Below are 13,756 nucleotides of genomic sequence, written 5' to 3'. Positions count from 1 at the left end.
CAGAAATCCTCAATAAATAAATAAATTAAAAAAAGAAAAGAAAAACAATAAGAACTATAAATAAATAAATAAAAGAAAATAAGCATTTAAAATGCAAAAAAAAATTTTGAAGTGGGAAGACCAACCTTTAATCTATATCTTTTGAGGTGGATGATTCACCTTTAATCTTAAAGAGTCAAAGAAAGTCCTAATGATGGAAAAAGATAACAAGGACTAACTAACTAGGTTGTTATAGACAGTGGTCAGAAAAAAAGATAACAAGAACTAACTAGGTTGTTATTGACAGTGGTCAGAAAAAAAAGCTAAACAAAGGACGTAAGATCCGGGGCCTTGTTTAGAAAAGAAAATAGGGGGGCTGATGTGGGGTAATGCTTTTGTACACTATAAAGATTTGTCACTCATGTTGATTTAATAAAACGCCAGGCATCAAGTATAGGCAGGGCAACCAGACTAAAGGAATTCTGGGAAGAGGAAAGGCAGAGACACAGTCACAAGCCAGATGCAGAGGAAGCAAGATGAGAATGCCTTACTGAGAAAATATACCAAGACATGTGGCTAAACATAAATAAGAATTATGGGTTAATTTAAGGTGGAATAGCTGGTTAATAATAAACCTAACTATCAAGCCAGACAGTTTATACTTACTATAAGCTTTTGTGTGTTTCTTTGGGACTGAACAGCTGCAAAACTAGACAGGATGGTCAACACTAGGTTATTCACAGTGTGTGGTAGTTTGAATGTAATTGGTCAATATGTGGAATATTGTTGAGACAGACAGACCTTGTGCTTGTTTGGGGGAATTGGGACTTTCTTATTTTGATTATGGAAACAGTGGAATGCTTTAAGCATTGGGTACTGGATGATAGTAGTAGGAGTATGGAAGACAGAGTGCTAAGAGTTATTTGAACTATGATGGGCTTACTTAAGTGGTTTCAGAGGAGAAGAATTTAGTATGCTTCCTAGAGATCACTCTTGTGATATTTTGGTGAAGAACTAGTTGCCTTTTGTTCTTGTCAGAAGAGTTGCCTGAGGCTAAAGAACAGAAGTATAAAATAAACCCACTGACAGAAAAAAAAATCTCAAAATGGTCCATTATAGACTCTGTCCTGTAGATATTATTGGTAATGCTAATGAAAATTTATAAGGAAAAGGAGCAAGCTGAGCAAGGTAAATTACAAAATGAACATTTTGAGGATAAAAAGAGCAGTATCAAGTGTAATGGAGCAAAGTCTTGTGTTCAGAGAGACCAACACATAAAGAAATGGGATAAGGGGAGTCCTGACCTCAAAGCAAGATCCTACCCAGATAAATTTTCAACCTGTGAAAAGGAACTAGAGCAAGACTTAGAGCCAGGTGTTGTGGGGCATACCTTACATAGCAGTACTCGGAAGGTAGAGGCTGAGGGATCTCTGAGTTTGAGCACAGTCTGGTCTACGGAGCAAGTTTCAGGACAGCTAAACTTAGGCAGTGTAAAGGACAGAAAACTGATGAAGATGTACTTGAATGAGGGAGATAGTTCCAGCCCCAGTAAGAATTAATGGTTGGCAGCTTTGGCCGATTGATTCTGGTTTTAAAATTTAAGATAGAAGAAATGAGTTATGGAATTTGCTTAGATGTCATGAGGTCTGGCATGTGTCAAGGGTGTCTGTGGTTGGAGGCCCAATAGAAAGGCCATTGCCTGAAGCTGTGAAGTTAAATCCAGGATTGCCTTAGAGAACGCAAGATCTTAGTGATGCCAGACTTGTGGGATACCCCCCGAGGAGTGCTGCTAACAGGGCATGGAACCAGTCCAAAAGAAAGACATGTGTTATAGTCAACAAAGCTGAACATATCTGAATATCTGAAGAGCATTTAGACATCACACACACAGTTGGAATTTGCTGGCTGGTTTTCAGTCTTGCGTTGGTACAGTACTTCTTTATTATTCCCTCTTCCCTACATTTTGGAATGGTAATACATTTTCTGTACTTTATGTATGTTGGAAATATTTTTTTCTTTAATATTTATTTTACAGGGGATTACCGTTAAGGGATTGCAAGAATCCCAGAAGAGGTGGAATTTTGAAACATTATTGAGACTGTGATAGACTGTGGGAACTTTTGAAGTTGGACTATATGTATTTTGCATTATTCTAACTTTATGTTGGCCAGGGAGTGGAATGCGGTAGTTTGAATGTGATTGACCCACGTAATCTCATAGGAAGTAACATTATTACTTGGTGTGGCTTTGTTGGAGTGGGTATACATTGGTATGCACTTTGAGTTATTGACAGAAATTGTCAATTGACTCTGGAATGCAGTTATTTTTACCCTCACCATATATTATTTTTCTTTTTCCTCTTTTTGTTTTGTTTTTGTTCTTCAAGACAATATTTCTCTTAGCTCTGGAGCCTGTCCTAGAACTAGTTCTTGTACACCAGGCTGACCTTTAACTTACAAGAGATCTCCCTGCCTCTGTCTCTTAAGTACTGGGATTATAGGCATGCACCATCATCCATGAAAATGCCTGTTGTCCATTTTTCTTTACCACTGTAATACATCCAACTTCTGTGGGAACAAGTTCTATCATTTGATCCTGACTATATGTATGTGGTTACAAGTCCACACACATACGCGCACACACACACACACACACACACACACACATCAACAAACACATAATACTCATACATACACACACATGAACAAACACATACACACACACACATCAACAAACACATAATACTCATACATACACACACATGAACAAACACATACACACACACACATCAACAAACACATAATACTCATACATACACACACATGAACAAACACATACACACACACAAGCAATTCAATTAAGCTTTCAGCAACTCAAATATTTAAAAACAAAAATGTTTTATTTTCTTTTAGATGTTGTTAATATATTTCCTTGTCACAAATGACTCAGTAATTATGCTTCTAGCTCTAACAAAACACCTTTCTATACAGCACTTCCTTTGATGATTGTTGCTAAAGAAGGATTTCAAGAGATTATAGTTAACTGTAATTCTTATAAATGTTCAGAAAACAAAGTAAGTTAACAAAATGTCATGTGTTAAGACAATGTTTTATACTTCCATTCTAAAGTGTTTTGGAGATTTGTTTCTCAAATTTTCAGATAAAAAATTTAAAAAAGGTTTACCATTTTACACAGAAAGTATCACACATTTGAGAGAGGAAATACCCATCTCTGCACACAGTGTGCTATAAATTTGCATTTGTCCTTTTTATGAATAAGTGAAATGCAAATCAACTAGGTGATCCAAGTTGTTGATAGCTATGAATATCAACTTTTGCCATTGAGAAGAATGCAAGAGTCAAAATATAAAAAAAGCATTTATAGAAAAACATATTAGAGTCAACAACCTACCTATACACTGTACTATATATCTATACATAATTTATATTTATATGTCAGAGGCTTATTTTATATTTACATTTTAATATATATATAACAGTATAATTTTACAGATGATTTGTTCTAATTTTGATGTAAAAATTTGAAATCAGAAATAGTCAATGTGAAAAAATCAGTACTCATAAAATAATTCAATGTATAATATTTTGTATCAACTAGAGCTCCCATCATACACAAAATTCAACCGTGGTGAGACAGTCAAAAGACTCAGGAGTTCAAAGTCACCTTTAATTATTTAGATAGATGAAGTTCAACCTAGTATAAGGAAAACTCATAAAAGCAACCCCCTCACAAACACATACATGCTAGTGAGCACATACACACACACACACACACACACACACACACACACACACACACACACACAAACAAACACTACTACAGAGAAAAGCCAGAAGAAATTTCTGATTGGGTAAAAGCCTGAGGTAAAAGAATGCATTCTTCCTTACCTGTCAAATACAGTGAAAAAGGACTGACAGTTTCAAGTTTTTTGTAAGCACATCTGCTACTTTAAACTTATTGACATTGCAGCTTGAATACAGATATAAAACACTAATACAAACAGCTCTGAGCAAAGAGCAATTATTCTGAGAAATCAAAGGAAAGGAACATTGAAACTGCAAAACGCCCACAAAGGAATTCAACTTCATTCTTTTCATTGTCTTGAAAATTAGCTGTTGTTATTTCCTACATGAAATCAGTGTGCAACAAGCAATTTTTAATTGGGTGAGATGAAGGTTGGCTGAACGGAGCAAACATTAAGTGACACTCATAAAGCCTACAATGATTCTCTAAGCAACCAGTAAATCCCAGATGAGATCTTTGCAAGTTGAAAAAAGGAAACTAGCTCTCAGACCTGTTTAGACTGGCACAATTCACACTGCAGAAAGCCTACATAGAACATTAGGGCAGAATAGAGAAAAACTCTCTGCTCTAACTTGCACAGCAGTCTTGGTTCTCAAGTTATACACTCTTGTTCTTGAACATGGAAGGATGCATGTCAGCACATACACAGTTATTGAGAGTGATGTTTCAGCTTTAGTCTTTCCAATCTAATGTCTGCAGATGGAAGGTTACAGATGCTGAAAATTTTCAAATTGCGTTATCACCTGAATAAATCCCTTTAGACCAATCTCTTATCTGTCTCTCTTGATCTATCTTAACAGTCATACACATGTAGATATCTCCATGTATCACCAGTTACGTGGAAGAGTAAGAATAATAGTACATGTATTATGTGACTCTCTAAGTTGACAGGTGCTCGTAGAAAGAAAACCCATGCAAGTCATGGAAATATTGTAAAAGCTTCTCAACAGTTCTGATGAATCTAATATTAAGTGGGTGTATTGCTAATTCAGATAAACTTCAACTTCCATCCATTTTCTTCTTCTCAAATACAGTATCATTCTTTAAAATGAGCCATCTCACAGACTCAGAAGACAGTGCTACCTCACAGATTTCTGCCCATATAAAATGTCCTGTGCTCTAGGTAGTTAGAGAAGAGTTGGAATTGCCTGCCATGCTGTCTGCACTCACAACACTTCAGTGTGGACACCCTAGGTAGGCACAGCTGATCATTTGCAGATGGTTTTCTAATTTTACTGCCTTGTCAATGGGTTTTTTTCTGATGAAGGATCTCCACACATTGTTGCTTCTCAAAAGTTTTTCATATACTAAGTGTTAGTGTATAACAGCACTTGCTTCTATTAACCAGTCAGTCTCCAGGCAGAATAACAGCCAGTTAACCACAATATTTATAATTTATTCCCCATGATGTTCCTTTTGAGAGCTATCTCTCCTAAATAGATTCTTTTGCTTGGAAAACCTAACTGAGTTTGAATCCTTTTCTGTCCACTCCTTCCTGCTCAGTTTCTGCCTGGAGTATATTCCTTGATAATCAATCAGGTGTAAAATAACTTTAAAGTTCAACACAATAAAAAAGGCCTATAGTTAATGCATAACTTTTGACAGTCATGGTTTGGGAAAGTCTTACAAAAGCATATTTTTCAGAAAGATGTTACCTCCATTCTTCCTCTCATTCCAACAGAGAGGCTACAGCAGCAATCTCATATCCTGAGATAGAACAAGATTCTTGATATATATCAAATAGTTCACACTTCTGCATATAGTTCTTGACCCTATCCTCGAAGGACACTCGGTCTTTCCTAGAGGCTATAAGCTTCGGAATATGACCAGATACTTATATAACATCTGTATTCAGGATCATTGCAAAGCAGTGTCAGACTGGGCCCATAAAATTCACATTCTTGTATTTTCCTTACTTCCATCCTTTTTGATATGTAGAAAAATAAAGTTAGAATGCTTTTCTTTGTTTGTTTATAGCATTGTTTGTTTCATTTTACAATTGCAAAAGGGAGTTTTTGGATCTTTGTCACATTGCTGTGCCATGAATTGGGTCATATATTGTCTCTTTAGTGTTACTCCTCTGGTTAAACACATATTGTGGTATCACTATGTCTATCCAAGCAGGTTCACAGTGCCTTCCTACTTCAAAATGAGTCTGCATCAGTCATCTATGAGAACATTTATGTTTATTTGTAAAAATTATTCAGTAATAAAACTAACCAAGAAGCTGAAATTTCTTACAATGAAAATTTTGTAAACCTTTAAATAAACCAAAGAAAATAGTAAAGATACAATATGATTGATATATAATACTGAATGGTGAGAGTCAAGGTTGTAAAAACATTATATTACTAAAGTAAAACTATAGAATCAATGTAATCTTCATAAAATTTCAATGAAATAATTCATAAAATTGCCAAAAACCAATCCTACACACACACATAGACACACACACACAAACACAAACATATACACAGAGATACAAATAGAGATAGAGACAGAAAGAGACAGAGGGTGTATGTGAAAGAGAGAAAACAATTCTGAGCAGAGAATAGACAGAGACATTCTACCTAAACTACAATAGATAACCATAGTGATCAGGATATCATGATGCTGCCACAAAACAGTTTGACAGGCCAATGGAATAGAATAAAGCACAGAAAGAGATGAATCCTTTCAACTCCAGAAACCAAAGGTTTGACAAGTTGTCAAAGTATGCATTTGAGATCACAGATTATTTTCAGGTAGTGGTACTGGCAATAAACCATATACATGTTTAAAAGGTTAAAAGTAGACTAATTTCTCTCATTGTGGACAAAATATCAGTTCAAAGTGGGTCAGAGAACTTAATTTACAGCAAGGAGCAGCACAACTGCTAAACAATACATAGAGGAGACACTTTGAGACCAGTTGGAGTCAAAGCAAAATACGAAAAGAATACAATAGCATAGGATATGATCCCAAAAATTAGCTGAAAGTCTTCTAAAAACAATAAAAGAGAATTACCTTATTATACACTTATACCATTATTGGACATAAAGTCAAAGAATGTCACATTCTACTACAAAGATAAATACATGCCCATATTTATTACATATTTATCACAATTTTCAATTCACAATAGTAAAGAAATAAACTCAGCCAATCAACAGATAATGGATATACATATGTGATTCATACATTCAATGGGATATTTTGAGCTGTAAAAACATAATCCTGCAGAAAAAAATGGATGCAACTGTACATATGACTTTAAGCAAAATAAATGTTTCAGTTACTTCTCAGTTGCTCTTATCAACAGCATGACCAAAACTAACATATGGCAGAAGAGTTTAACTTCTGTTTCCAGAGGGAAAAGAGTTCTTCATGGTGGGAGACAGTGTAGAAAGTAGGAGACATTGGGATAGAAGTGGGAAGTTGAGAGATCACACCCTTAACCTTAATCTTGAAGCAGAGAAGTTAACAGGCAAAAAAAGGTGTAATTAAGAATTTAGAGAAATTTTAGGAAAATTTATTCTTAACCATTCAGTACATTAGATAGATCACAGTTTTCTTTTTGGAAATGGAAAGATTCTCTTTAAGTACAATTTGCGTATAATTACACAGTTTGCAAGCAAAAACAAAGAAGAGGAGAAATGGAAAATTTTCTAGTGCCATTTGTAGCTCTCTGTCCATTAGTAAAGCATCAGGTACTTAAAAGTTATTTACTGGAGCTTGCTCATTAGCTGTATCCAGAAAAGCCTGATTATTATTACAGAGCGATGGAATGCCCTAAACAGCTGACAAACATAATGTCTATGTCTCCCTCTAATTTAGGAAAGCAAATGTGTAGCTGATGAAGAGGAATACAGAGCAAATGCTCCAGTGTTTGCTTCTTAATCTTAGACTTCTCCGCACCAGGCATGAATAATGTTACTATTTTTATCTTTGAGCATTCAAAAGGCATGTGAAGACTTTAAGAAAGAAAATCTGAAAGCAATTGACGTTATCTGAAAAGCAATTATGAATTACATTGACATAAAGCGTATTTTATTATGTTAGATGAGCTCATGCGTGTCCATTCTCTCACAAGCACACAGCCCACAGCAAGCCCGCCTATGTGTTTTTTGCAGAAACTTTAGTATCAGAGCAAAAAGAAATTTCTATTTTCCATGTTGCTTTTTGTCAAGGACAAATGACAGCATGATCACCAGGAATAGGATAATTTGTTTCAGAAATTTGTTTGTAAAGCACAAGTCTTTCTATATTGAACTTGTGTTTTTGAATAACCAGGCCTAAGCATGTGAAAATAAGGGTGAATAATGCATGAATGTTTTTTTCAGAAGCTGAAATAAGTATGTGAGGAGTGTGGATAAATGAAGACATCACAGCAAAATAATGTGAGGAGCATTTGGAGAGTACCATTTACTACAATGCAGCCGTTACAGCAAGGCAGAGTTAAAATAACAGAGTATGAGAACAGCATTGGGCATTTGTAACACATATACTTATACAACCACAAAAATAAAAACCACGAAGATGGCGTTGGGAAGAAAAGGGAATAAACAGTATCTAATGATAGACATGGAAGTGAGAAAATAGACTTGTGCATTATAAAGGTGGGAATTTCGCTTGTCAGAACGGAAGCAGTGAGAAGAATTGGAACAAGCAAAAGAATCAAAATTAGTAAATACCCTGTAAATTTGACATAGAATATGAGAGATAATTTTTCATTATGACCACAAAATCAAGAGTGACTAGTTGAAATTAATCACTAAATAAGCAAGTTGAAATTAATTGAAAGATTACCAATAAGCTTAAAATTGAGCATGCTAAACAGAGCTTGATATAATAAGCATATAAAATAATGAGATGGTAGCAGAAAATTTGGAAAACTGGGTCTATTTCATTTTTCAGTTATTTTGAGTCATGGTGAATTTTATATTCTGAATCTGGAAAGCCCACAGAGACAAAAATAAGGAATGAGAAAATAAAATACCAAATATGAGAAAGAAAGAATATAACCTTAAAATTAGTCTAGTAGAGTTAATCTACTGAACATCATTAATCACCATCAGAGAAATACAAACCAAAGCTACATTCAGATTCTGTCTCATCCTGACCAAAATTAAGTTCAACAAGAAAACAAATTCTACCATTATGTAAGAAGAAAAGAAACTTTATGTCCTATTTATGTTATAGATAGAAAGATAGACAGACAGATAGATACATTCATACATACATGCATACATACATACATACATACATACATACATACATACATACATACATACATACATATGTATATGGAAAGAGAGAGAGCAGCAGTCATAACAACCACATACACCATTTATGCATGCTTACTCCAAAGGGTAAAGAGTGTCCTGCGCATGCACATTTATTGTGACTTTATTCCCAATAACCAAGTAGTGGAATCACTCTAGATTCTCATTGACCATCGCACCAATGAAGAAAATGTGCTACATACACACTGAAATTTTACTTGGCAAAACATAATATGAAATTTGCAGGAAACAAATGGAATTAAGGATCAATATATTTGTGAAATAAATCAATCCCAGAAGCATAAATGTCAAGTGTGCTGTTTAATATATGTGTGTGAGAGAAAGGGGTGGGGTAGAAGGAGGAAGGGTCTGGCTAGAAGGGAGGGAGGGAAGGAGAGAGGGAGGGAAAGAGGGAGGGAGGGAGGGAGGGAGGGAGGGAAGGAGGGAGAGAAACAAAGGGAAGAAACAAAAAAGACTGTAGTACGACTGTCTTTAGAACCACCAGCTCCACGATAGTGATACCAAGATTTATTATTAACAATGAAAGCCTGGCCTTCAGTATAAGTTTGTGTCCGTCTAGCTCTTATAACTCAAATTAAGCTGCTTCTATTAATCTACATTTTGCCGTGTGGTTCTTTAACTGTCTTTCATTCTGTATGTCCACCTCTCTCTGTATCTTCCTGGCGTTTCACAAGCACCTAGATTCTTTCTTTAAAGATTTATTATGCATTACAAATACAGTGTTCTACCTGCACATATGCCTTTCTGCCAGGACCTCTGGAAGAACAGCCTGTGCGTTTAACCTCTGGGCCATCGGCCCAGTCCTAGCACTTAGATTATGTCCAAATTCTTCTCTCTGCATGGAAGTTCCCCCCATAACCTCTCCTACATAGTATTGCCCATTCAGCTTTTATTTAAACCAATGACAGTGACACATCTTCACATAGTGTTAACAAGTTTCCCACAACAAGATGGAAAAAGCAGGAGTGAAATAAATACTAATAGAGAAGTAATTACTGTTTTAAATGTATGCTATATGAATGTATAGAGATATTATAATGAAAATCTGTTGCACAGTAAACACTGTAATGAGTTAAGATTAAAAAAAAGAATTTTTCCTTTTAGAAACATTGTTTCCTGTGAGGAATAGTTTATTTATTCATTTACTTATTTATGACATTAATAATTTGAATTTTAAACTCGAAGGCCTGAAGGCATGATAAGAAGTTAATTTAGTATCAGAATATAAAGTTGGTAAGCTGTGAAGTTAGTGGATATGCATGCATAAAATTATTTTCTATTATATATTTAATTAAGGAAGTATGTATAATATCTATTTTAAATTATGAGTAAAATCATAAACCAATAAATAAATAACTTTTTGACTTATGACTTCAAAAATCATCACAGATGAACCATGGAAATAACATTTTAATATGTTTTAATTTTTGAAAACATATTAAACTTAACACAGCATTGAAATGGTTCCTTAATATTTTCTTATATAATAGAACAATTTATAAAAACTGAAAACAGTCAAAATTTTATAATATAGTACAAATAAAGAATCTAGAAAATAGTTTTCAATATTTAAATAAAAAAGCACTGTATAAATAAAAGTATTTTATTGTTTAGTATAATATTTTGTAATATAACCTGCTAAATATTAGAACTGTGAGTGTGAAAAATTAATTAACAGCTGTTCATAAAACTCAAATCTTATTAAATATGATCACACTTTTGCCAATTGGGTATTTCTCAAATACTGTACAAATTCTTCTTATTTTTAACTCACTTTCAAATGTCTTCTTCCTTAATTACTATACTTCCTTCTGTCTGAACTTCTGACATTTTAAAGTTTAGCATTCCAATTACTGGTTTAATGTGACATGTACTTTCTGCTAAGACTGTACTACCTCTAAATAAATGTCCATTAAGTAGAAATAACCTGGAAATTTTATGTGAATAACCAGGGTAATTATCTGCATACATTATATAATTAGATAAAAAAATAATTTTTCTCTACTTTCTTACAATGTAGCTCAGTGTGGCTTAGAATTTAAGAGTCACAAGTTCATTAACCTTACACGCAGGATTTAAAGGCACGTACTAGCACATTGAAAAAAATTTCATGGTTTAAAAGATAAATGCTTAAGAAATTTCATGTTTTACAAAAACATTGACACACAATGACAGAGACTTTCACTCTCAATTTAGTGCTATAACAATGAATTTCGGAAAGCTATGGGAACATAACTTACTTTGTTCTTGGATTTGGCAGAATGCCCTATCCACTCCTTTCAGCATATTCAAACCTAATGTCTATAAGGCATTTTCTATTTTTTCTAAAATAATTTACCAATTGATTTTACCCTCAAACTTTATCTAATAGCTCAACATAATAAATTATAAATTAAAATATTTTCTCAACTCACATGGTTCTCTTGAATAAAAAAATGACTAAATATACATCTTAAAGGTGAATACAAGGACAGAAATCTAATGAAATATATTAAACCATAAGGCATTATATTAAACCTCAAGTTGGATTGTTCTTGGAATACAGTTTAGTGGCTAAGCACATGGCTCCTGAACATATAGAATGAAGCACCTTCCCCAGTACTAAAGAAAATCTGCTGAATATTAAAACATCAATAAGAATATGAAGTGAGAGAATTAATTTATTCAGGAATTACTAAGTAGAGAATATTAATGATATCTGTTTCAAAACATGGCTTTCGTATACTTGCTCCATAGACAAACCATTCTATTAAAGACAATTTGAGCAAATTTGAAAATGAATTGACATAAATTTTCATAGATAAAAATACTTACACACTTTGTGAAATTTTTGTTTGACATCATGAATAGTTGATGTTTGAGGTACCTGAAAAAGCGAAATACAATTATAAGAAAAACGTAATTACTGCTATACAAATATTTAAGACAAAATGTTAACAGCAGTAAAATATCTGCAAATTTATAATTAGAATAACTTTTAAATTCTACTTTAACAAGTATTATAACAATGATATGATACTGAAAAAATATTTGTATAAAGCAATAGTAGGTTAATTCCAATCAACATATTCCTCTAAAGAATATTTTTAAAAACTTTATTTGTTCAAAACCTTTGGTTTTGATCTTCAGCCATTGAGAGAATATTGAGTAAAAATATGTCTATTCTCAAAAGTAAAAGGGCTTATTGAGAGACAGGTGCTGGAGGATGTGAATTGAGTCATAGAGGAGGTAGAATAAAAAAATTTAATACATAGGACTATTATGAGATGTCATTTACATGATCTCATTAGTGACTGTATGCTAAATGTTTTATTCAAACTCTCAACTGAATATACTAAAAGTGCACAAAATGTATAGAAGGTGCATTATGTAAAAGGTTGACAATCTTTTAGCTGTAATTACTGAAAAATCTCACTTTAAAAATGAATTCAACTTGGTTTTATTTATATACATTGGAAAATCATTGAAGCAAACAGTTTCATCTTAACAATCAAGTCATCATAGTATTTCTGAACTTTTTATTTATTCCAAAGATCTGAGCTCAAAAGCCCTTTCGCCGCTCATTATTACACTTACAAATAAGCCTTCCAAATACATCTTAATGAGCACTTATCGCAGTGTTAGAGTTTCTTCTGAGTTTTGTATCTAGAGCAGCTTGAAGGCTAATGGCTGAGATGATCCAGCTTCACAGGAAAATCCAGTCAGGACTTACCATAACCTTAAATTTTCTTTGGGTCCCCACAAGATTATCAGTGCTCCCAATCATCAAGAAGTAGCCTACAAAACTACACTTATATTCTCCCCCACCTCCCACCCACCCAAAAATAGGATTGTGGATGTTTGTCTTTGATTAGAGTGTTGGTTACAAGTTTTTATAGACAATGGTTAAAAAAAAAAAAAACTAAAGAAAGAAGACTAGATTCAGAATTCTGTGTCTAAAAAAAAATGCTGTGGGAGAATGCTCTTGTACACTTTAAAGATTTTTCACTCCTATCTGTTTAATAAAACACTGGTTGGTAATCAGGCAGGAAGTGTAAGTGGGTTAACCAGACTAGGAGAATTATGGGAAGAGAAAAGAAGGAGATGCAGTCACCAAAGAGAAGCAGAGGAATCAGGATGAAAATGCCTCATTGAGAAAAGGTACCAAGTTACATAGCTAAACATAGAGAAGAATGATGGGTCAATTTAAGTTGTAAGAGTGAGTTAATTATAAGCCTAAGCTAATAGGTCAAGCAGTTTATAGTCAATATAAGCCTCTGTGTGTTTCTTTGGGACTGAACAGCTATGGGACCAGGAGGGACAGAAACTTCCATCTACATTGCAGAATTCTTTGTTCCACAGTGTGAATGGGAGATTGTTGAAATGTATGATGTTTATATATGGGCATGTTCATTTTATTTGATTAATTTTTAAATGTGGATATTTGAAATAGTTAAATAAAATCTGCATAAGAAATAAAGCACAAAACAATCCTCCATTTGTTTGGCATTGTGTCATATTTAAGCCACAGATAAACAATGAATATGTCTATTTTACCTAATCCTGCTTAATAAAATTGTGATCAATAGTTTCGTATTGTTAAGAGTTTTACATTAGCGACAGCTGCCATCCTTAGTGAGGACCCAGGGAGGCTGCCTGTACTCTCTTTCCACTATGTCATTTTGATC

The 13,756-nt window shown here is 33.8% G+C and overlaps 1 protein-coding gene across 1 annotated transcript in view; it reads right to left on the bottom strand.

Moving 5' to 3' along the window:
• The window catches only part of Tecrl (trans-2,3-enoyl-CoA reductase like), a 64,000-nt gene that overhangs the window by 38,615 nt on the left and 11,629 nt on the right, over window positions 1–13,756 (bottom strand). The window contains exon 2 of the mRNA XM_005359430.3: window positions 11,904–11,955. Coding sequence (XP_005359487.1) covers window positions 11,904–11,955 — 52 coding nt within the window. The remainder of the gene's footprint in view (window positions 1–11,903; window positions 11,956–13,756) is intronic.

The sequence above is a fragment of the Microtus ochrogaster genome, linkage group LG1, assembly GCF_000317375.1.
Source record: "Microtus ochrogaster isolate Prairie Vole_2 linkage group LG1, MicOch1.0, whole genome shotgun sequence".
In the NCBI taxonomy this organism is placed as follows: domain Eukaryota; kingdom Metazoa; phylum Chordata; class Mammalia; order Rodentia; family Cricetidae; genus Microtus; species Microtus ochrogaster.
This window is presented reverse-complemented; position numbering and strand designations above follow the sequence as displayed.